At 45.8% G+C, this 24438-nt stretch overlaps 1 protein-coding gene across 15 annotated transcripts in view; it reads left to right on the top strand.

Moving 5' to 3' along the window:
• The window catches only part of ERC1 (ELKS/RAB6-interacting/CAST family member 1), a 1001239-nt gene that overhangs the window by 249527 nt on the left and 727274 nt on the right, over nt 1-24438 (top strand). For all 15 annotated transcript variants that reach the window (XM_029599916.1, XM_029599915.1, XM_029599914.1 and 12 more), the window contains one exon: nt 15707-15874. In XM_029599916.1, the coding sequence (XP_029455776.1) occupies nt 15707-15874 (168 nt within the window). The remainder of the gene's footprint in view (nt 1-15706; nt 15875-24438) is intronic.

Below are 24438 nucleotides of genomic sequence, written 5' to 3'. Positions count from 1 at the left end.
GATGATACTGTTCAGTATATGCAAGTGGTAAGTTTTTTTTGTTTTTTTTTGGAAACCTTTATTTATGACATTTTCAGTACATATGCAAACAGAATATCCATAGAAAACAAGCAAAAACTCCAAGCTTCCCACATAGATAAATATAGGTGAGAATGTACTCAAAGATAGGGTCATAGCAATATTGGGGGAAGAAGGAAACAAACAGTCCTGTAGATGATGACTAACAAAATAACACTGTTCACCCCACCTCCTCCCCGAGTCCCCCTCCACCCCCCACCCCCCACCCACCACCTTCCCCTTAGCTCAGTCAGGTGCAGGCTTAGAATAGAAATACATCTCTTGTGGGCTACAGTAAGTATCAAGTCTGGTTTAGCAGTTCAGGTTAAGGTTACAGATGAAGTTAAAGTTGGAGTGGAAATCGAAGTCGAAATCAAAACAGGACTAGACTATGCATACAAAAAAAAAAAAAAGGTCTTAGATAATGTTGGCCAGTTATGCTGTGAAGTACGGAGCTGGTATGTCTCAAGATTTTCCACACAGAGCCTGAAGCATTGAACAACTGTATAGCATTTTATAAAACCGTCCTCAGCACCCTCCGTGGTCCCATACCATCTCACAGATGAGGGTTTAGTTGTTATGGGAGGATTGTACAGTTGATAAGGGAAGAAGATGATTATGCTGACGAGGCCAAGATTTTACTGCGAGCCTTCGGGTTGAGAGACAACAAATACGGATTCCAAATAGCCAAGTATTGGTCATAGCGTTTGGGAGAAGGAGACATCTTTGCCGACAAATGCTCATAGATGGCCAGCCTATGCAGCTTCAATCGCCATTGTGTCAGCGACGGAGGTTCCTTTGCCAACCATTGAGTAAGGATCGTCTGCGTTGCCAATAAAAAAGCTTTGCTCAAAAATCTACATTGGGAGAGTCTGTGTGGACCAGGCAACGTTTCTTTAATGAGATGGATCAAGCACATTCTTGGATTCACGGGTAAATTTAAAGCTAGAAGATGGCCAAGATATTGTAGAATCTTAGTCCAGAATTGCTGAATTGGAGCACAGTCCCATAGATTGTGAAATAGTCGCCATGGTTTCAGGGCATTTGAGACAAGCAGGTGAGGATGCCAATTTCCATTTATAGGCAAGAGTAGGAGGAACAAACACTCTATGAAGCAGCTTGTAATGGGTTTCTCTCAGTTGTACATTCTCCACACATTGAGCAGCAATCTTGAAGCCCTTAGAAAGACGAGAGGGAGAGAGTTGGTAATGTAAGTCCTGAGACCATAGGCCCGCCAATTTTTCGTTTGTTGAATGTATCAAAAAGAAGAAGCTTTTTAACCATACTGGAACATTTCCTACTCTGCGATTGCGGCAGTAGGAATTTCTGCAAAGTATCATGGATGGAAACAAGAGCCGATGGTTTCTCCCAGTTCCACAATAAATGTCTAACTTGTAAATAGGCAAAGAACGAGGCAGAGGGAAGGCCATATTTGGTTTGCAAATCCAGAAAAGAATGGAGGTGGGTGCCTTGAGGATCAAACAGCTAGTGAATGTGACTAAGTCCCATGGAGGCCCATTGAGAGAAAATAGAGGTCTCCCAACCAGGAGAGAATGCCGGGAGGCCAACGATGGTTGCAAACGTTAATGTCCGCCAGGAGACTTGGAAATGGGAGCATAGCCGCTTCCACGCTGCACGGCATGCCCCAAAATAGGGAAAGTAATATGAGGAGGCAGGGCAGATTGCGGAGCCACCAAAAGATTACACAAGTCATAAGGTTTGCACCAAGCCCGAAGGAGATCTCTGGGCAGCAGTACATCTGTTGCACTAATCCAATCCTGGAGGTGACACAGAAGATTAGCGACATTATACAAGTGGATGTTGGGGCACATCAGGCCACCCTCAACTAGTGGGCGCATAAAAAGCGCTAAGCCAATTTGTGCCTTTTTTCTTCTCCAAAGAAAGCTGCGAAGGGCTTGGTGAAGCTCTCGGATGTGTGAACGCTTGATCCATAAGGGCAGCATATGCATAACATACAGCCATCGAGGGAGCTCGATCATTTTAAAAAGCTGTATTCTTCCAGATAACGATAGAGGGAGATCCATCCAGTTGGTCAACCGTTGTTTGGTCTTAGTTAGTAGGGGGAGAATGTTAACAGCATACAGATTACTAATATCAATCGGGATATGTATCCCCAAATATCTCATCGTATTGGTGACCCATCGCAAGGGAAAAACTCCCGGCCAGGCCCCGCGTACTAGGCCTGTAACGTCTATAGCCTCAGACTTGTCCACATTAATCTTTAAGCCAGAAAATTGGCCAAAAAGATTTTGCAGCTCCAGAACTTTACGTAATGAGGTAATTGGGTTCACAACAAATATGAGCACATCGTCAGCAAATGCAGCAACTTTAAAACACGTTCCCCCCAACTGTAAGCCTTCAATTCCCGTGTTCATATTTATAGCCCTTAGGAGGGGATCCAGCATGAGAATGTACAATAATGGGGAAAGAGGGCATCCCTGCCTTACTCCTCTATGTATTGCAAAAGGGGACGACATCAAGCCACAATGATGGACTGCGGGTGTCGGTACAATTGGGAAATGTTTTGAAGAATTGGCCCTTGAAACCCGAATTTCTGTAGCACCGAAAACATGTAATCCCAATTCACCCGGTCGAATGCTTTTTCAGCATCGAATCCCACCGCTAGTGCTGGAATGGCTTGAGATTTGCAATGCGTCATGGCTGCCCATAAGCTAAGGAGGTGCTTGCAAGCTTTTCTGTCTTTAACAAAACCCACTTGGCTGGTTGATATGAGATGACGTAAGATTTTGCTCATCCTAGTGGCATAGATCCGTGCAAACAGTTTAACGTCATAATTTAATAGGGATATTGGTCTATATGACGCCGGATTTAAAGGATCTTTGCCACTTTTTGGTAGAACAGTGATGTATGCTGTAGTGGCTTCTTTAGTGAACCCTGCATGAGAGACTTCAGCAAAGTAGCACTGTAGTGGGTCCGCAATGACAGATTTTAACATTTTATAGTAATCGGCATTAAGGCCGTCCGGGCCAGGTGCCTTATGGGATTGGCTAGACCCAATCCCCTCCCAGATTTCCTGTGTGGTGATCGGGGCATTTAAAAATTGCAATTGTTCGGCAGTAAGGGTGGGTAGTGGGAGGGAACTAAAGAAAGTTTTCTCAACTTCACCGGCTTGCGGCTGAGATTCTGCTGTATAAAGAGTCTCATAAAATTGGCGGAACAATTTACAAATTTGAGGGCCGGTCGTATAGCGTACTCCCTGCCGATTCTGAAGGGCCGCCACAAAAGCCGACCCCCACTGAGCACGGAACTGATTCGCCAGTAATTTACCCATTTTGTTGCCGAACCGATAAAGTTTGTGGGAGTGAAAAAGGATATCCCTTTGCGTTCTTTGATGGATATAACAATTAAAGGTGTTCAATAAATCCCGATAACTTCGTTTAGCTTGAAGAGTGGGATTTGCTATCATTTTTCACTTGGCCGCTTGAACGTCCCTACCCAAATCAATTAACTGCTTGCTTGCAAGTTTCCTTTGCCTTATGACATATGCAATCATCTCCCCCCGCATGGTTGCTTTACCAGCCTCCCAGAATAACGTGGGATTGTCTTGATGTTGCGAGTTATGATACCTATAATTGTCCCTTTTTTCCTGAAGAAAGACTCTAAAGTCCTTATCCTCAGAGAGGTGTGCAGGAAAGCGCCACCTGGGCTGAGTCTGCTTTGGGCCTCCCACTAACACGTCTATCCATACCATGGTCAGAGCATTCTACGGGGCCAATCTCTGTGGATAAGGTTTTGTTAAAACAGTGTGTGGACGTCAGGATATAATCTATTCTGGACATTGCGTTATGAGCCCTAGCAATATGGGTGTAATCCCTCAGTTCAGGGTGCAAAAGCCTCCACGAATCTACTAGTTGCAGCTGGTCACAAAGATATGGAAGTCCTTTACGTTTAGAAGGTGAAGGATGAGGCCCCGGCTGGGAACAGTCCATGGCCTGGTCCATCACCTGATTAAAATCGCCGGCTATTAATACCAACCCTTTACGATGCTGTATTAGGAGTTGAACTATACCCATGAAAAAACTGTGCTGATATACGTTCGGGGCATATATACTGCCTAGTGTGACATCCTCATTTATTTATTTATTTATTTATTTATTTATTTATTTATTTATTTTTATATACCGACCTTCTTGCATAAAATGCAAATCAGGCCGGTTTACATTGCAAACTGAACAAGCAGGAAATATAATTCCTTAGTCGGATACATAGAACATCTAGAATTAAAAATGTAAAAGCAAACTTTTTAGACAGCTTAATAGAGGTTAATTAAATAACAAACATTAAACAACTTTCCTGTGACTAGGACATAGCACCCCTCGGCGTCCGAAAAGACCTAGGCCATATCAAAAACCGTTTGTTTCCCTATCAAGATCGCTACTCCCCCTTTCCTATTCTGTGCAGGGGAATAGAACACCTTGCCCACCCAATCCCGGGATAGGTTTTGGCTTTCCACTTCTGTTAAGTGCGTCTCCTGCAAAAACGCAATTTTGGCCCTGTGTCGTCGCAATGATTGTAACGCTTTTGCCCGTTTTATAGGCGAGCCTAGCCCCGCTACATTCCAAGAGATACAGCGAAGTTTATCAGCCATAGTCAATGTGGGGGACGATATAGCAAATTCCAAGTCTGTTTGTTTTTACTCGAAGGGCGTGCCTCCCCCAGCCTGGAGGCAGCGCCTTAGACAACAACAGCCAATTAAACTGTGCATAAGCCTGTTCCGACAATATGACGCTATAGACCCGTAAGAGAAAATATGTCTGACTTACAAAAAATACTGCGCTACCCCTTAACCCAACCCCTCCCCTTCCCCCATCCCCATTCCCCACACCCATTAAATTGACACCACCAGAATCCTCCACACAACGGAGGTAGGAGACCACAGTGTAACCTACCCAGCTCCCCCGCCAACATGTAAATAACCGGAACAAAGTTTGCATGCTCTAAGACATGATAGTAAATTATCAGATGCATATTAACAGGCATAATACAGTAAGCAAACAGAGTGAAAGAAACCCTGAAAGGGAAAGTAAATGATTATCACAAAGCTGCAACGAAATCATCTAGTATCCAGGGTGCTAGCAAGAAGTCAAAACTGCGCCAGGCTCCATTATGTTCCATTCGAAGCCGGGCAGGATATTGCAGCGTAAATCTGATTTTCCTATTGAAGAGATCAGCGCATATGGGGGAGAATTCCCTATGTTTAGCGGATAGCGCAGCAGAGTAATCTTGAAAGATCATTATTTTCCTGCCTTCATATGTTAAATTAGCAGTGCGTCGAAAAGCTTGAAGGATGGCAGTTTTATGGCAGAAGTTCAGGAATCTCGCGATTACCACCCTGGGCGAAGTCACCTCAGATTTCTTAACCCCCAATCTATGCGCTCTTTCAACAGTGATGCTGCCTAAAAGGTCAGCTAGGCCAAGCTCTTGTGGTAACCACGTTTCCAAAACTTTAGCTAAATCCTTCTCAGGGAGGGACTCTGGCAATCCTACAAATCTCAAATTATTTCTCCTAGATCTGTTTTCTAAATCTTCCACCTTGTATTCCAGTGTAGTTACTTGTTTCACCAGCATTTCCTGTTTTTGCAGAAGATTCTGAGTCTCTGTTTCAACGTCAGCAACACGTTGCTGCGTGTCTGCTACCTGGTTCTTTATTTCTTGTAAGGTTTCATTACCTGAATTGATTTTCTGGGCCAAGTCCGTAAATCGGACTACCGATTTACGCCTTTGTAACTTCCGCCTTTGTAACTTCCCCGACTAGATCTGGGGCTTCAGTCGGCGCGCTAGTGCTCGGGGGTCCGGCGGCCATTTTCCCCTCGACTTGCCTGCTCGTCAATTTTTCCCTGCGGGGCGGTTTAGCAGCCATCCCAAGTTCACTGCCGCTGAAAAACGAATCTATTGTTCTTTGCTGCAAGCTTGGGTCTGTGGAAGTCGCCACGATGCGGTCTGCAGCTGCCGGTAGGAAAGGTTTTGTCGGCGGGGGAGCCCGGAGCGCGGCGAACCTGCTGCTTATCCGCTCATCAGGTCACGTGGTCTCCTCGTGGTAAGTTATTTTAATTGTTTTGTTTCTTTTAGTGATTGGGGTGGAGTGGTTTAACTTACTAACAGGTCAATCCAGTAAAGTGCGGCCGCGTTTACCCCGCTCCTAACCCGCTTTCTACTCACTTTCCGGCCGCGTTAGCCCTTCCTGTGATTCACAATCCCCTTTAACCTACTCTTACCGCGTCCTTAAATCCCCGGGTAACCCCTTCCGCACGTGGCATGTATATTACATGTAAACGATCGAATTAGCTATTCCCTACCATCCAGTAATGTGCGCCCCGACTATCGCTTTTTTACCCTGCCGTTTTGCTGCACGTTTACATAGAAACATAGAAATGACGGCAGAAGAAGACCAAATGGCCCATCCAGTCTGCCCAGCAAGCTACGCAGTTTATCCATTTTTTTTTTAATCTCCCCCCCCCCCCTTTTTTCTCCCTCCCACCCGTCACTATTGGCTTCCAGCACCCTCTGGCCCCAATTCCCTTCCACCCCTCCACCAATGCAGAGAGCAGTGCCGTATCCGCATCCCAGTGAACATCCAGCTCAATCAGGGGTAGCAACCACCGCAACAAGCAGCCACACCCCTGCCCCATACTCTTACCCACCTCTGTTTTGTTTTTTTTTGTTTTTTTTTGTTTTTTTTGAGATGACAGCCCTCCATCCTTCCGCTCCGTGAAGGTGGAACACAAACCACTGGCATCCCGCTCCGTGAATGCCTCTGTGGCTACTGCCGCTCCGTGCAGTGTTTTGCTGCCTGAAGGTGGAACACCAACTACTGGCCGCAGGCATCCCGCTCCGTGAATGCCTCTGTGGCTACTGCTGCTCCGTGCAGTGTTTTGCTGCCTGAAGGTGGAACACCAACTACTGGCCACTGGCATCCCGCTCCGTGAATGCCTCTGTGGCTACTACCGCTCTGTGCAGTGTTTTACCGCCTCCTCTATATTTACGCCCACTAGACTTGATGGATCCACAGTGTTTATCCCACACCCCTTTGAAGTCTTTCACAGTTTTAGACTTCACCACTTCCTCCGGAAGGGCATTCCAGGCATCCACCACCCTTTCCGTGAAGAAATACTTCCTGACATTGGTTCTTAGTCTTCCTCCCTGTAGCCTCAGCTCGTGACCTCTGGTTCTGCTGATTTTTTTCCGACGGAAAAGGTTTGTCGTTGTCTTTGGATCATTAAAGTTTTTCAAGTATCTGAAAGTCTGAATCATATCACCCCTGCTCCTCCTTTCCTCCAGGGTGTACATATTTAGATTCTTCAATCTCTCCTCGTATGTCATCCGATGAAGATCCTCCACCTTCTTGGTCGCCCTTCTCTGTACCGCCTATCCTTACCCCTGCATTAGAGGCAGGGGTAAGGGTAGGCGGCAAACTTTCCCCCAGCCCCCGCTCACCTGCCCTGGCCGCGTCCATGGGTGCTGGTCTCCGGGGCAGCCCCAGTCCTCTCCCCTCCTCCCGAAGCAACAAAAGCGAAAAAAAAAGTTGCAAGAGAGAGAGGGGAGAGAGGACGGGCAATCCTATGCTCGGGATTGCCAGTCCTCTCTCTCCCCTTCTCCCGAAGCAAGGCGTGAAAAGCAGCCTTGCTCCGGGAGGAGGGGAGAGAGGACTGGCAGTGTAAAGCGACGAAGCGACTTACTTTTTTTGCAGCCCCCCTCCGGAGACTGACATCGGCGAGGACGACTGCGGCTCCCCTGCCTCCAGCTGCCCGCGAAGATGGACGCCTGCACGGGCGAAAGGGGCCACTGTTCGTGCAATTGGGCCGCTCAAGGCGTGACGTCACGACGTTTGGCGTCACGGCATGTGACGTCACATCTTGAGCGGCCCAATTGCACGCACAGGGACCACTTTCGCCCGTGCAGGCGTCCATCTTCGCGAGCAGCTGGATGCAGGGGAGCCACGATATGTACTCCAAGTGAAGTATCAGGCTTAATTGATTCGGGTAGTAATTGCCGTAACAAGCAAGCTACACCCCCACTTTTTTGTGAATGCAAATCCTTTTTTCCACATTTCCTCTTGCCATTGAAGCATAGAGCATTGTTGGAGTCACATTAACCATGTCTATGTTTATTGAATAAGGGTATTAATCTCCAGGTAGTAGCTGTCATTCCCGCAAGCTACCCCCATGCTTCTTCTCTTCATTCACATCCTCTAGACTTTATGGAACCACAGTGTTTATCCCACGCTCCTTTGAAATCCTTCACAGTTTTGGTCTTCACCACTTCCAGGCATCCACCACCCTCTCCGTGAAGAAATACTTCCTGACATTGGTTCTGAGTCTTTCTCCCTGGAGCTTCAAATCGTGACTCCCTGGTTCTGCTGATTTTTTTCCAGCGGAAAAGGTTTGTCATCTTTGGATCATTAAAACCTTTCAAGTATCTGAAAGTCCGTATCATATCACCTCTGCTCCTCCTTTCCTCCAGGGTGTACATATTTAGATTCTTCAATCTCTTCTCATAAGTCATTCGATTAAGACCATCCACCTTTTTGGTCGCCCTTCTCTGGACTGCCTCCATCCTGTCTCTGTCCCTTCGGAGATATGGTCTCCAGAACTGAGCACGGTACTCCAGGTGAGGTCTCACCAAGGACCTGTAGAAGGGGATAATCATTTCCCTTTTCTTACTCTATATTCCTCTCTCTATGCAGCCCAGCATTCTTCTGGCTTTAGCTATCGCCTTGTCACATTGTTTCACTGACTTCAGATCGTTAGACACTATCACCCCAAGGTCTCTCTCCTGTTCCGTGCACATCAGCCCTTCACCCTCCATCGAATACAGTTTTCGGATTTCCACACCCAATATACATGTCTCTGCACTTCTTGGCATTGAATCTCAGCTGCCATATCTTTGACCACTCTTCCAGCTTCCTTAAAACCCATCTCATTCTCTCCACTCCTTCCAGCATGTCCACTCTGTTGCAGATCTTAGTGTCATCCGCAAAAAGACAAACCTTATCTTCTATCCCGTCCGCAATGTCGTTCACAAAGATATTGAACAGGACAGGTCCCAACACCGATCCTTGCGGCACTCTGCTTAACACCGCTCTCTCTTCAGAGTAAGTTCCATTTACCATCACACATTGTCTTCTGTCTGTCAACCAGTTTGCAATCCAGGCCACCACCTCGGCACTCACTCCTAAGCTTCTCATTTTATACACCAGCCTCCTGTGCGGGACTGTATAAAAAAACTTTGCTGAAATCCAAGTAGATGACATTGAGCACTCTTCCTCGATCCAATTCCCTAGTCCCCCAGTCAAAAAAGTCAATCAGATTTGTCTGACAGGATCTTCCCCTGGTGAATCCATGCTCCCTCTGGTCCAGCAATTCTTCCGACTAAAGATAGTTCACTATTCTTTCTTTCAGCAGCGACTCCATTACTTTTCCCACCACTGAGGTGAGGCTAACCAGTCTGTAGTTACCAGCCTCCTCTCTGCTCCCACTCTTGTGAAGCGGGACCACCACTGCTCTTCTCCAATCACTTGGCACCACTCCCATTTCTAGGGATCTATTGAACAGGTCACACAGCGGACCCACCAGCACATTTCTGAGCTCCCTCAGTATCCTGGGATGAACCTCATCAGGCTCCATGGCTTTGTCCACTTTGTTTCCCCAGCTCTTCCTATACATTCTCTACTGTAAACGGAGTTACATCTACTCCACTCATCTTCAGTTTCTTGTTAACTAGCGACGGTCCTTCTCCAGGGTCCTTTTTAGTAAACACTGAACTGAAATTAAACATTTTTTCTTTATGGACTATCATACATGGAAATCCAGTATATTAGTTGGTAGCTCACCACTTGGGTCCATAAATTCTAATCATAGGTCCTTGATGACAAATCAATTTTTAACTACTTTCTAATACTGTATACAAAACTTCAACTTATACTAGTATTTTTGACAGTGTAGTATTTTTCACTAACCAGTATTTTTGACCGTGTAGTATTTTTCACTAGTATAAGCTCTGAATTTATTTTGTGGCTTCACCTGGATCTGTGCTGTTAGTGTCGCACCTGCTCCATATACTAAAGTTATTAGTTATAGTAGTGGGTATTGAAAACAAAAATTAAGGCTGCTAAACTGTGTGGCTTCCTTAGAAGACATAGGTTAAATATAGCTATTTTCTTAGCGTCCAGTCAGACAAATCTAGAACAAGTGGGTTATGCACCTCTTCCAGCAGATGGAGACAGAGCAAGCTGACTTCACAGTATATATACTCCTGCAGTGACAGCCCACCAGTATTCTCCGTTTCCAGTAGATGGTGGACGTGCATCTCCCACTGGGGATTGCTTCATTTTAAAGAAAAGGAGAATTCAGGAAATAAATTTGCCCCGCTCTCCTGTGGTGATACCAAATGGTCCCTCCCACAGTTCAGAATTCCTGAAGTTATTTCCGAGGTCCCTCAAATGAGTGCCTTGGTCCGTTGGCTGATTTTTCAGCCGGCATGGACTTAGCTGCTTGTGCAGCTGAAAGGCAGCAGGTGCAGGAAGCTGAGTCTGCTAGTGACAGCATACACCCTCTCCCTCCTGCAGCTGGAGACAATCTCTGTACTCAGCCAGGTAAGGCTGGGCTTCGGTAAGTTAAACAAAAAAAAAAAAAAGAGACTTAGGAGGTTTTTCGTTGTATAGGGCTTCCTGCGCCCCTGGTCTCTGTGCTTGGTGTGCCGGTCTGAGGTTCATCATGCTCTGTGGGAGGTTGAGGGATGTAAGCAGCTTGGCAGATTGAGGAGCCTTCTTAGGCTAGGCCCTGCTCCGAGGCTTTTTGCTGCATGCCGCATGATAGGCCACAACAGCTTTTCACTTGCTTACTAAGGCTGCCCACTACAGGATTGTCGGTCCAGTATGTGCATTTAGCTGTGTGTCCAGGTTGTGTGCTTCGTTTTTGGGTGCACAGTCTGGCCTTATAGTCTGTGTGCCCACGTTAAGCACCATTTCCCTCTGCGCACAAGTGGTACTGTGCGCTTAAGTTTTTTTGGTCTCCTATGTAAGCACATAGGTGTGTGCGCCTAAGTGCTGAACGCATAATTTTTGAGCGCCTAGTTGAGCGCTTATTTAAAAAAAAAAAAAAAAAAAAGTGAAACAGACGCATGCTTCTGGCTGCCGCTTAGTGCACTATCTGCCATGATGGCGCCTGTATCTAAGAAGCCTAAGTGCTTTTCTCTTTATACTGCTTGTCCTATTCGGGCATCTTAGCCAGGAGTGCCCACTGATTTGTACCAGCACTGTTTGGAGGCTCAGCGGGGATTGTCTTCCTCTGATATCACTAAGCCTGGTTCTTCCTAGCCAGTCGTGGGTCTGGGTAAAGACATCTCAGGTGGGGCACCTAATTTTGGAACTCCCCTAACTGGTTCCTCAGCGAGGGAAGATAGCTCAGTGGATGCTCCTCAGGCTGCTCCTGCTCTGGATTCTTCTACTTTGTCATGGTAGAATTTTTTCAAGGGTTGCAATTCTTTCTTCAGGCGCAGTCCTCGGCCTTGTCCAATGCTCCTCAGGCAGAAGCACAGGTAGGAACCTTGCTTGGATCTTCTATTAAATGCCGGGGTACTCCTAGAGCGGCAGCAGATAGCACGGATGATGACACCGATCCTGCCTCTTGAGGTGATACAAAAAGGATATGCAATGGTTTCGCAGTATTCCTTGGGATATGCTCACAGAGTCTCCCTGCCACTCCCCATAGAAGAAGTGGGTAATGGACGGAGCATTGGCAAGACTCCTCAGTCTGAAGGCTGTGGTCCCAGTGCCCACGTTTCAAGAAAATATGGGGAACTATTCCATTTATTTTGTTGTGCCAGAGAAGGAGGGCTCTTTTCGTCCTATCCTGGACCTCAAAGGTGTCAACTGTCATCTGCAAGTGAAGCATTTTTGCATGGAGACTTTGCACTCTGCGAGATTGGCTGTGCAGTTGAGGAAATTTCTGACTTCTCTGGATCTGTCCGAGGCGTATCCTCACATTCCCATCCAACTAGAACATCAGCGCTTCCTGCAGTTCAGTTCTGGGACGCCACTTTCAGTTTTGGGCACTGCCCTTTGGTCTGGCCACTGCTCCCAGAATCTTTTCCAAGGTAATGGGAGTAGTTGCGGCAGAGTTGAGAGAATGGAATCCTAGTACACCCATATTTGGATGGCTGGCTGATTTGCGCCAAATAATTGGAAGGAGAGCAGTCTGGTGATTCGCAAGATGATTTTCCTGTTGCGGGAGCTTGGCTGGGTGGAGAACTTAGTCAAGAGCAGCCTTCGGTACCTGCAGATCCAAGGCTTAATGGCAGTGACCATGGAAGTGGTACTGTGGGTGAGGGCGCATATGCATACTCTTCAGCGCTCCCTGTTGTTTCAGTAGAATTCGCAGTCTCAGGACTATTCTTTTCAGCTCCAACTGCCGATAGAGGTCTCCTCCCAGCTGCAATGGTGACTGCAGGCGGATCATCTACGGAAGGGAGTTTTCCTGTCCCCATTAGACTGGCTAGTACTGACAATGGATGCTAACCTTGGTTGGGGAGCTCACTGTCAGGAGTTGACATTATAAGGTCGCTGGAGTGCAGAAGGGTCTCTCTGGAACATCAATCGGCTGGAAGCCAGGGCAGTCTGGTTGGCATGTTTACAGTTCAGCGACAGACTGCAGGGTTGATCAATCCGAATAATGTCAGACAATGCAAAGACTGTGGCCTACATCAATCGGCAGGGAGGTACCAAGAGCCAACAAGTGTCACAGGAAATAGATCAACTTATGGAATGGACAGAGTTGCATCTCCAGATGATCTCAGCTTCGCATTTTGCAGGTGATGACAACGTAAGAGCAGACTTTCTCAGCAGGGAGAGTCTGGACCCAGCAGAGTGAGCGGTGTCAGACGAGGCGTTTCAGCTGATTCAGGATCGCTGGGACCTCCTGTTCCTAGACCTGTTGGTGACTTTGCGCAATGCGAAAGTTCCGCGATTCTTCAGCTGCAGAAATATCCAAAGTCATTGGGAATCAATGCCCTAATGCAGGAGTGGCCAGAAGACAAGTTGCTATATGCCTTTCCTCCCTGGCCCATGTTGGACAGATTGATTCGAAGGATCAAATGCCACGGAGGGATGATGCTCTTGGTCGCTCCAGATTGGCCCAGGAAACTGTGGTATGCAGATCTGCAGAGGCTCCTGGTGGATTCACCTCTTCGACTTCCGGTGCACAGGAACATGTTGCAGCCAGGGAGCTGTTCTTTACAAAGATCAGACTTGATTTTGTCTTAAAGTAAGGCCCTTGAAAGGGCTCACTTGCTGAAATGTGTATACTTGGCGGCAGTGATTTCCACCTTGCTAAGAGCTAGAAAGTTCTCCACTTCCTTGGCCTATATGTGGGTTTAGAGTGTTTGAGGCCTGGATTGAGGTACTCTTCCTTCCTTGGTCAAGATTCCGTTAATTTTGGAATTTTTGCATGATGGCTTGAATAAAGGCTTGGTTCTTAATTCCTTAAAGGTACAAGTAGAGGATTTCACCTGTTTCAGGGGTCAGGTAAATGGTGGATCCATGTCTGCTCATCCTGATGTGACCCGTTTTCTGAAAGGAGTGAAACATCTTCGGCCTCCTTTTGCAGTTTCTGGTGCTCCTATGGAGTCTTAATTTGGTTTTGGAGTTTTTGGCAGGCCCTACATTCAGACTGCTACATACTCTAACCTTGCGATTGTTGACGTGAAAACTGTTTTCCTTGTGGCAATTTGTTCTGCACATAGGGTTTCCGAACTGTAGACCTTGTCTTGCTGGGAGCTGTGACTCCAGGGGTGGTACAGCTGCATACTGTTTCTTCCTTTTTACCAAAGGTGGTCCCTGAGTTTCACTTGAATCAGTCCATCTCCCTGTCGTCTCTGGACAGAGAGAGAGAGAGATGTAGAGCAGTATCGTCTGTTGTGACCCTTGCATATCAGGAGACATATTGTCAGGTATCTAGAGGTTACTGAATCTTTGTGGAAGTCGGATCGCCTGTTTGTCCTTCACGGCGATACTAGACAGGGAGAGCCAGTCTTGCGGGCTACAATAGCTTGCTGGATTAAGGAGGTAGTCTTGACTGCATATGTGGATGCTGGGAAGCCGTTACCTAGTCAAGTTAGGACTCATTCCAGTAGGACTCAGGCAGTGTCATGGGTGGAAGTGAAATTGTTGTCTCCCGTTGACATTTTCCTAGCTGTGACGTGGTCCTCCTTACACACCTTTTCCAGGTATTGCCGTCTGGATGTTCAGGCCCGGGAGGACGCAGCCTTCGCACGTGCGGTTTTGACTGGACTATGGGCAGCCTCCCGCCCTGTTTGGGAGTAACTTGGCTACATCCCATTTGTTCTGGATTCATCTGTCTGGATGCTAAGAAATGAGAAATTACTACTTAGCTGATAATTTCCTTTTCTTTAGGACAGTCAAATGAATCCAACTTCCCTCCCTCGACTGCCGGATGATTGCATATTGATCCTCCTGTGTGCTTACGTTTTACAGGGATTACTAATGTTATCCAGTCCCTAGACTAGTGTTATTAATTCTTGTTTGAGCTCAGTGTTGCCTGTTGAATTGGTTATCTGTTTTTAATCAAGTTTTTTGCTAGTCTGTCCACAGTTGCTTTTGAAGAGAATACTGGCGGGCTGATGTCACTGCAGGGGTGTATGTACTGTGACATCGGCTGGTAGAGGTGCATAACCCACTTGTTCTGGATTCATCTGACTGTCCTAAAAAAAAAAAAAAAAAGAAATTATCAATAGATTATTTTTTTTTAAATAAGTGAGTTGCTGTTTCTTCCCTTCCCTTCGGTGTTACCATGGATCCAACTGGGATCATCTAATGTGTGTTGATAAAATATATCAAGAGATAAAAAAAAAATAAACTTTTCTGATGCACTCCAGTCATGTACAACAAGCATCGTATAAAGGTATATGGAATTATTTTCACTTTTTTCAGTTTATCTCATGTGTAGCATGTCTGTCTATCTACACATGTAGCTCTGTATGTCTATAACAAGGGTGGCCAACTCAGGTTCTCAAGAGTCACAGACAGGCCAAGTTTTCAAGATATCCACAATGAATATGAGATATATCTGCATGCACTGCCTCCATTGTATGCCATCCTATTTCATGCATGTTCATTGTGGATATCCTGAAAACCTGGCTAATTTGTGGCTTTCGAGGACCCAAGTTGGCCACCTCTGGTCTATAAGATTGGGATAAGAGTACACATTTTGAACACATTCAGGGCCCTACTCAGTAAAAATGTTTGTTGCTACAGAATGGGAAAAAGTTCTTTTTGATTAAGGCCTTTGTTTCCTGTGTTGCTAAGATTTTACTGTAAACTTTGTTGTGTGATTTTGTTTTTCCTTTTGAGTCTCCCACCTTTTTGTTTTCAAATTCTTTGATTAATAAGATACACTAAAAATCAGATTTATTGGGTAGTTTTGTGTTGTAATAGAAATGACCTCCCCCACCAGTCCAGTACATGAGTTTACAACTGCCTGGGATATCAGTGAATTATTGCAAAATATTAACATCAAGAGCCAAGACAGTGAGAGTTCTTGCCATAACTGATCTTTCATTTTCCTTTCTATGCATTGTGTTGCTCGTTTTCCAGATTGGTCAGGTCAAACAGGAGTTGTCCCGGAAGGACACAGAAATGTTGGCATTGCAGACGAAGCTGGAAACCCTCACCAACCAATTCTCAGATAGCAAGCAGCATATCGAGGTGCTAAAGGAGTCCCTCACGGCCAAAGAGCAGAGAGCCGCCATCTTGCAGACTGAGGTACAAACTTAACTTTTAAAAAATGTTTTATTTATAATTTGTAGCACTCCGAATCCTTGGCAACCGTCAAACAGAGGAACATAATGACTTCAGGAACATAATGCTAAGTACATTGTGTGCTCATTTTTCTTACCTAGTGCACTATAACAAATTGTACAGCTTTACTCCCATTTCCTCAATGCTAAGGATCCTCTGTGTTTGCCCCATGCTTTGTTTTGTTTGCTCACCAGCATCCTGTGACCTGAATCTATCCATTCCAGCTTCACTCTAGAACTTAGTATGTATTTTGCTCAGAGCCAGGACCAGAAAGGGGGGGGGGGGGGCAGCTGACCCAGGTGTGAAGACCAAGGGCGCAAGGTCAGCAAGGCTGCCTTTACCTATGGGCATAATGCACAAAGCTGTGCCCCAATGACTGTATTGGCCAATGCCCAAAATCTCAGGCAGCAGAGATCAACCCTATGCTTTCTTAGTTCAGCCCCTCCCCTCCCAGGCAGCATGCAAGGAACTGGAGGGGGTGGATGTGAGCATGGAATAGACAGAGCTCAGTGCAAACAAAGAAAAAACCCTCTCTAATCCAGCCCCTTTGCTCTTGGCCACCCCTTAACTACAGGAAACAGAAAAGGCTTGGGGGGGGGGGGGGACTAGCGGAACAAAGAAGAATTCACTTTTTATTTGCATATTTCTAATTTGTGATCCCTTATTCTGTATTTTTTGAGGATCTGTTCTATATGTGTGCTGGAGGTAAAGTATTCTGCTAACATGTAGGTTCTGTGTTGGGATCTGTCGTAGTCCAACTTGTTCTGTTTTCCCACTGGAAGGTGTATCAGTGTTTTAGGTCCAGGTGGTTCATGTAGGGTTGTTGCTGTTTGAGTTCTGGGTGTTAATGCTGTGTTGGTATGGCAGGCTTTTGCTATATAGGTTCTGAGTGACTACTTGCAGGGTTTTCTGTTACTTCACAAACTGCCTGGTAATCGAGGAACTTTGTGTCACTGTAACTGAAGTGCCAACATAATTTGAATGTTTTTCCTATGCTGTTCAGCCTAGCCCATTTCAGGGCAAGGAATGGGGGTGAAATAGGATTCATGGCGTAGAGAGGAAGGAGGGGAGGGAAAGAGGTATTGCTGAGCATGGGGTGGGGGAAGAGAAAGAAGGCACAGCAGACCTTATAGTAGTGGCTGAAGCTGCCACTACTATAAGGTCTGCTGTGCCTTTGCAACTAAAGGAGAAAGCGCTATGTCAGAGCAGATACTGATAAGTGAAAAGGGGGTGGGGGGAGCAGGAACATAATTCTGTATATCTGCCTCGGATGCAGAAAAAGCTGGTCCCGGCTCTGATTTGGCTGACTGTACATATACAGCCTGTGTGCATTTCTATACAGGCTATAAACTACTGTTGCCAAAGTTTGAACTTCATACTGGAACAGCCCAGTGGATATGTCTCCTCTGCCTGTCTGCTTTTTTTTCAACAGGGATTATCACATCCCGTCTCACCCATTTGTTGCAGACTCAGATCCTGTGAGCAGAAGTCGGTAGATTCCGAATCCGCTTCTGGAGAGGGAGTCATGATGCAGGGTTTGGGTCTTAAGCTCTTCCAGTGCAAGCAGCTATAGGAATAGTCTAGTTCCTTGTAGATTTGTGTCAGGAAACTCGATCACATGTCTGTTTGAAGCAGGCTAGCCTACCTTGGCTATTTAAATAGCTGACCTGTTGCAACTTAACACTGGGCGAGCAAGCAACAGGGAGATAAAAGCCAAAAAAAAAAATAACCCAAACAAAATTAAAGTATTTGCCCCTGGAAATATAATTGCATCAGTATAAAGCTTTTAAAGATTCAGAGCAATGTTTCTTGGCAGCAGAAATTAATAAAAGTTAAGACATGGGAATTGTTAGTAAGGATCAAGCTTGCCTTGCCTACCCGGCATTACCAGTGGAGCAGCCCAGAGAACTATTGCCTATTTCCCTAGAACACCAGCCATTTCTGCTCCCTGGCATTCATAGGTTTAGTGACTAGAAAGTGCCACTAGAGGGAACTATTGGATCACGTTCCTTTCTCTCCTAATATCTATGTGCTCTGACATCCTACCTTCTCTGGCATCTATAACTGCTGTGCATCATAGAAATGTGTGTATATTGAAGACAGATGAGCTATGATGTTTGGGTTGCTGCTTATGATAGCAAATGATAAAAATGTTTGAATTGACCATGTTGAAATACCTCTATAAGGGTTAACTGTGAAATGCAAAATAGATACTCATTTCCTTAAAGGCCTGAAAAATGAAACTGGAATAGAAATTAGAATTAGTGCAGAAGTATGACATTTGTAAAATTTGTCAGATTCATCTCAAATCACATGCCTTCCTGGGCCTGATTGGACAAATTACATGGCTCCAAAACCTCTCTACTGTGATTGAAAAATATTCTTAGATTTTAATCTCAAAAATTCACATTTCAGGAATCACTTTAAAGATGTTAGAGCGGCCTGTTTGATCAGTTAGTGTTAGAGCTTAAAGCTAGTAATGCCTTTCATGTGCTCCTTTTTAAGGACAACTCGAGCTTTGAATTTTTCATCTTAGTGGATGGAAGGGTGACTTGGGTTGTCCTTTCTTGTTGTGTAGTGTGGCCAAAAGAAAAATGTTCTCAGCAGCAGCAGCAGCTAAAGAATAGTTCAAGTACTTTCATGTCCCAGCAGACCAGAGTACTTTGCAAAGAGGACAACTTGAACTATTGTAAACATAAGGAAAATTAGTATAAATTTAAATTTAGGAAGTCCCTCCATTCCTTTATCTGAGCCTCTTTAGAATGAAACTTGTATGCTGATAGGGCAGGGATGTTATAAAGAAACTTTATAGATAAATATCAGACTTTCCTGGGATGTATGTATGGGCTCTGGCAGTATCCTGGCAGATAGGTCCAGAATTCATAGGACTGTTAATAGGAAGATTTAGTGTGGCATCTGTTCTGTCAACAAAAAGGACTGAATTATCCATGATATGTGGGTGATGTCATGAGGTGGGATCAAATGGATTTTTTTTTCTTAGCTAGTAGAGCTTTTGCTCTACTGAGCATGTGCAGGAATTCTCGTGTGGGCATTGAATTGTGAGTCTCCTCAGTCTTTTTTTTCATCTGGGCACTATCATGGACATGTACTTCTATCTTTCTAACCAATTTCTTTGAAAAACTTTTTTTTTTCTAAAAATTGCCTTGCTGCCTCAGGAGCACAAACAAATACCTTGCTATAACACACAGATGTGACTTTGCTTTTGAAGGTTCCTTCAGTACGATTTGTGTTGTGGATATACAGTAAGAGGCACTGTTGGCAGAATTTTGTTTTTACAGTTGTCTGTGTGCAAGGGCTAAAGTTTATTGCTATGCATAACTAGACAGCTTTGTATTTTGTGATGTATTTATACTAGGAGAGTTAATACAAATATACATTGTGAAAGCTGTCGTCTTGTACCCCTCCCCCCTTCTTATCTCCAGTGGCAGCAATGATTAGAAAATGGTTTGCAGGACCAAGTAGTACCCAGTCACAGCTGAACAGAAACCCAAAGGAGCTTTGGCCATGTTTGTATCAGAAATCAACGAGGAACCAGTGCATCAGCTACAGCGTGACACTGGGAGGCACTGATGGGCCATTGTCTGCTAGGCTGGGCCTTGGGAGTTGGTAATGGGGCCATTTCTAGCAGCATTCTGGCAAAAGTCAGTCCATGTGCAAATGTCCCCGGCAGCAGTTTGCTGATGAACTTTCTGCAGGTTTGCAACACGCAAAGCGCGCTACTGAGATTAAAGCCAAGATTTCAGAGAACTATGTTGATCTGAAGAAAACAGTCTCTGATTTCCCAATCCTGATTTAGGAGTACCCTGGAGCACAGCCCAAGCTATTAGTTATGACACAGAATTGGGGGAGAGAGGGATTTATCTTTCTCAGAAGTTTTGAAATATAGTAATATAGTAATGATGGCAGATAAAAAGACCAAATGGTCCATCCAGTCTGCCCAGCAAGTGGCTTATGGTAGTAATTACTCTCAGCTACACTTTTAATCATATATATGCTGCCTCTATGTGCATTACTAGCGGAACTAGGAATCAGCTTCTTCCTATATACAGACAACACACAATCCTACAATCCCATTCAACAAATTATATGGAAAAACTGCATCACCTATGTCCATATACATGAAGGCAATACAACAAAAACTATCTCAGCTGAAACTAACACGAAATGCAACCCCCCCCAAAAAAAAACCAACCCAAAAAACATGGGGTTGAGGAGAAATTCCACGATATACAAACCACCAACCCTAGACCTAGGCGATTTAAACTTCACACCCTCTGAGCAAGTACAGGTCCTAGGAATACAGATCGATGAGAACCTTACAATGAAAAAGCATATAAGAAAATTAATTAAAACAGGATACTCCAAGCTGAGAATATTACATCTGCTAAATACAGGACTTCCACACAGTTTTATAAACACTAATATGTTCTAACATTGACGCAACTCCCTTCTACTAGGCCTTCCATCAGGACTATTAAAACCACTACAGGTATTACAAAATGCCTCAGCTAGACTCTTACTAGGGACAAGGAAACTTGACCACATCACCCCCTCACTAATAGCACTGCATTGGCTTCCTGTACAATTAAGAATTCAGTATAAAATACTAACTCTAATCTTTAACATCAACAACATTAACCCATGTTTAATAGGAATGTCATTTCAACCTTACACACCGCAGAGCCCTAATATCTCAAAATAAAGGATTTCTAAAAGTGCCTTCCACACAGAAAAAGAAACCAAATGTTTTCCATAGCAGGCCCCAAGTTGTGGAACACGCTTCCAGAGACACTTTGCCAGATAACAGAGAGAAAAATGTTCAAAATTGAACTGAAAACATGGCTCTTTAGAAATGCATATGATCTAACAGAAAATAACAATATACCAATAATGTCACTGTAAAAACCATAGATTATGTGAGTAGATTGAGCAATTAGTATAGAGAGATGAAAAATGGATCAAGACAACATAGTGTATTCAGAAAAAAATATGGAAACTATGAATTACAAACCTCCAGCATAGTACCATAGTTAACTTGTTCTTGATGGTGATGTGATGACCTGAAATATATACTTGCTGTTATGCCGAACTAGATAATGTATGAATATGACCTAGAATAAGTATTTGCTGCTAGAATGTGAATGTCAACTGAGAATGGCAATGTTGAGCCAGAAGTTGAATACTGATTTTATAAACCATTGTGATCTTATTTTGGAATGATGATATATAAAAAGCATAAATAAATAAATAAATATGCAGGCTGCCCCATGTGTTCTGTTAAAGGTAGTAGCTGCCGCGCCGTGCAGATTCCCCCCATGCATTCTGTTAAATGTAGTAATTGCTGCACTGTGCAGGTTACCCCTATATGTTCTGATATGGGTAATAGCTGCTGTTCTGAGCACGTTACTTCCATGTAGAGATGTTACACCTAAAGTTAATATAGGTTACCCCTTTTCTTCATTACCAGCCTCAAGCTTTTAGGAATCCATAGTGTTTATCCCATGCTGTTTTAAATTCATTTACTTTTCTTTTACTTACCACCTCTTTCAGGAGGTCATTCCAGGCATCCACCACCCTCTCCATGAAAAAATATTTCCTGAAGTTGGTTCTGAGTCATCCCCCCCCTGGCGTTTTATATTGTGACTCCTAGTAGTACAGTTTCCTTTCCACCGGAAAAGGTTTGATTTTTGTGCATCAGTAATACCTTTCAGGTATCTGAAGGGATATGTATATCTTACCTCCCCTGCACCTCCTTTCCTCTAGGGTATACATATTTAGACCCTTCAGTCTCTCCTCATAGGTCTTCCAAAACAGACCCCCCTACACACCGTTTTGGTCACCTTCCTCTGGACTGTTTCCATCCTGTTTCTGTCCTTTTTGAGATACGGTCTCCAGAGCTGAGCCCAGTACTCCAGGTGAGTTATCACCAATGATCTATACAATGACATTCTCACTTCCCTTTTCTTGCTAGTTATACCTCTCCCTAAGCAGCCCAGCATACTTCTGGCTTTAGCTATTGCTTTGTCACTTTGCCTTCAGATTGCCAAATAAAATCACCCAAGGTCCCTCTCCCAGTTCGTGCACATTAGTCTTTCACCCCCTATCACATACAGCTCTTTTGCAGTTCAAATAATTGTTACATATTGTGGTGTGATGGCTCTCTTAAGCAATTTCCAGACAAAAGGGTGCTGCCTAGTAATGTAGATTTAGATGAAATTCTAAGAGGCTGGTATTCAGTGCTACTTAGCTGGATAATTAGGGGCTTATCCAACTAACAGGTCGATCCAGTAAGGCCGCGGTAGAAACAGTGAGGTAGTGTCAGGCGCACCCTTCCTCCCCGCACGCACAGTTCTCTTCACTAACTCCCCGATACTCTCCTCTAATCGCATGCAAATGCATGCCGCGGCTTTAAAGCGGTAGGGAAGGGTTATGCCCGCGTAACCCATTTTACTGTATAGGCGCTTAATACAGCGCCTATACATTAACCTGGGTGCGCTGGTACCTGTCATTTCAAATGACATTTGAAATGACAGGCACCAGGAAGTGTCGGAGGGCCGCGTGGGTCCAGGCGGCCGGCGGGATCCGGGGGGCCGGTGGTCGAGTGTTAAATCTAGGCCGCCGGCGGGTGGGCGCCTGTTCCGGGGGGCGGGTGGACGCGCGTTAGTTTCAGACGGCCGCGTGGGTACAGGCAGCCGGCGGCGGCAGGAGCCGGGTGGTCGCGTGTTAAATCTAGGCCGCGGGCGGGTGGGCGCCTATTCCAGGCAGCGGCGGCGGGGGGACACGCGTTAGTTCGAGACGGCCGGTGGGTGGTCGCGTGTTAAATCTAGGCCGGGTCCGCACAGGCGCGCATTCATTCATCCAGGCGGAGGAGCCGGTGGCGAAAGCAGCCGGCTCCTCCGCCTGGATGAATGAATTCATTCACTGCCGGTGGGGGCTGCCTCTCCGGCAGCCCCCACCGGCAGTGAATGAATGAATGTGTGCCTGTGCGACCCCCTGCGATTCGGCGCTCAAGGCAGTCACATGCCGTGACGTCACGCCGTGAGCGCCGAATCGCAGGGGTCGCACAGGCGCGCATTCATTCACTGCCGTTGGGGGCTGCCTCCGGCAGCCCCCACCGACAGTGAATGAATGCGCGCCTGTGCGGACCCGGCCTAGATTTAACACGCGACCGCCCGCCGGCCGTCTCGAACTAACGCGTGTCCCCCCGCCGCCGCTGCCTGGAACAGGCGCCCACCCGCCCGTGGCCTAGATTTAACACGCGATCACCCGCCGCCCGCCGGCCGTCTCGAACTAACGCGTGTCCCCCCGCCGCCGCTGCCTGGAACAGGCGCCCACCCGCCCGCGGCCTAGATTTAACACGCGACCACCCGGCTCCCGCCGCCACCGGCCGCCTGGAACCACGCAGCCCTCCGACAGGTATTTAAAAATTTTTATTTTTTCTTCTGACAGGTTTTATGTGTCCCACATCATTACATTTTCTCGATCATCTCTGTATCGCTTTTTTTTTAAAATTGTGTTTTATTGTTTTGAGTATCTTAAGCGGTGTCGATGGATTTGTTACTAGACTCACAGTCCTAACTCCTACTAGGGGGAGGCGGTAAACTAACACGTTACGGCCGCGGCAAAACAGTGCGTTACTAATGAGAGAACCTGAGTGCCCGTTACGGTATCGGAGGGGAATAGCTAATTCCTTCATTATACAGCTAATTCGTTCATTTACATGCCGGGTGCGGGAAGGGTTACCCGTCTGTTTTAAGAAGCGCTACGGACGCGCAAAACTGGAGACTGTATCGCTGGTTTGCCTTACGCGTCCGAATTGTGCGCAGCGAGCTCGTTACAGACGAGAAATCTTCAACTGAACTTTACTGGATCGACCTGTAAGTGGTGGTAGCTAAATATCTGCACTCATTCAGCAGCTGCCATTTAGCCAGATAAGTACTTATTCGGCTAAGTAATTAGTTGGATAGGTGGTAGACGGGAAGTGGGGGTAACAGGAAGGAGTTACTTACCTGCCAAATTAGCTGGATAACGAGCCGATACAGTAAAGCGCGGCCGTGGTTACCCGGATTTTAGCCCGCTTTGGACGCGCAAGGCGTACCCGCGATTCAGTATCGGCTTTTACCCGTCCTTACCGCTTGCCGAAAAGGACGCGTATCCGTTTCCGCCTGCCACATGTATATGATATGTAATGATCGGATTAGCTATTCCCACCAATACAGTAACATGCGCCCAAATTATCGCCCTTTTAACCAGCTTATTTACCGCGTCTTTAACCTGAATATTTACCGCCTACCCTGTCCCTGGCGTTAGTGTGGTGTTCAGTCAGCTTCGTACCAGACAGCGCCATGGACAACATGGAATACTATGGTAAAATGGACCAGACAGGCAGAAGCACAGACCCCATACAGGCAGCGAGGCATTTCAGTCATGGACGTCCGGAAAGAGACAGGAACATCCATGAACGGAAGCTGCGACCTGGACCTTCCCGCCTGTATCCGGGCGTCCAT

Source organism: Rhinatrema bivittatum, chromosome 4 (genome assembly GCF_901001135.1).
Source record: "Rhinatrema bivittatum chromosome 4, aRhiBiv1.1, whole genome shotgun sequence".
Lineage (NCBI taxonomy): Eukaryota > Metazoa > Chordata > Amphibia > Gymnophiona > Rhinatrematidae > Rhinatrema > Rhinatrema bivittatum.
This window is presented reverse-complemented; position numbering and strand designations above follow the sequence as displayed.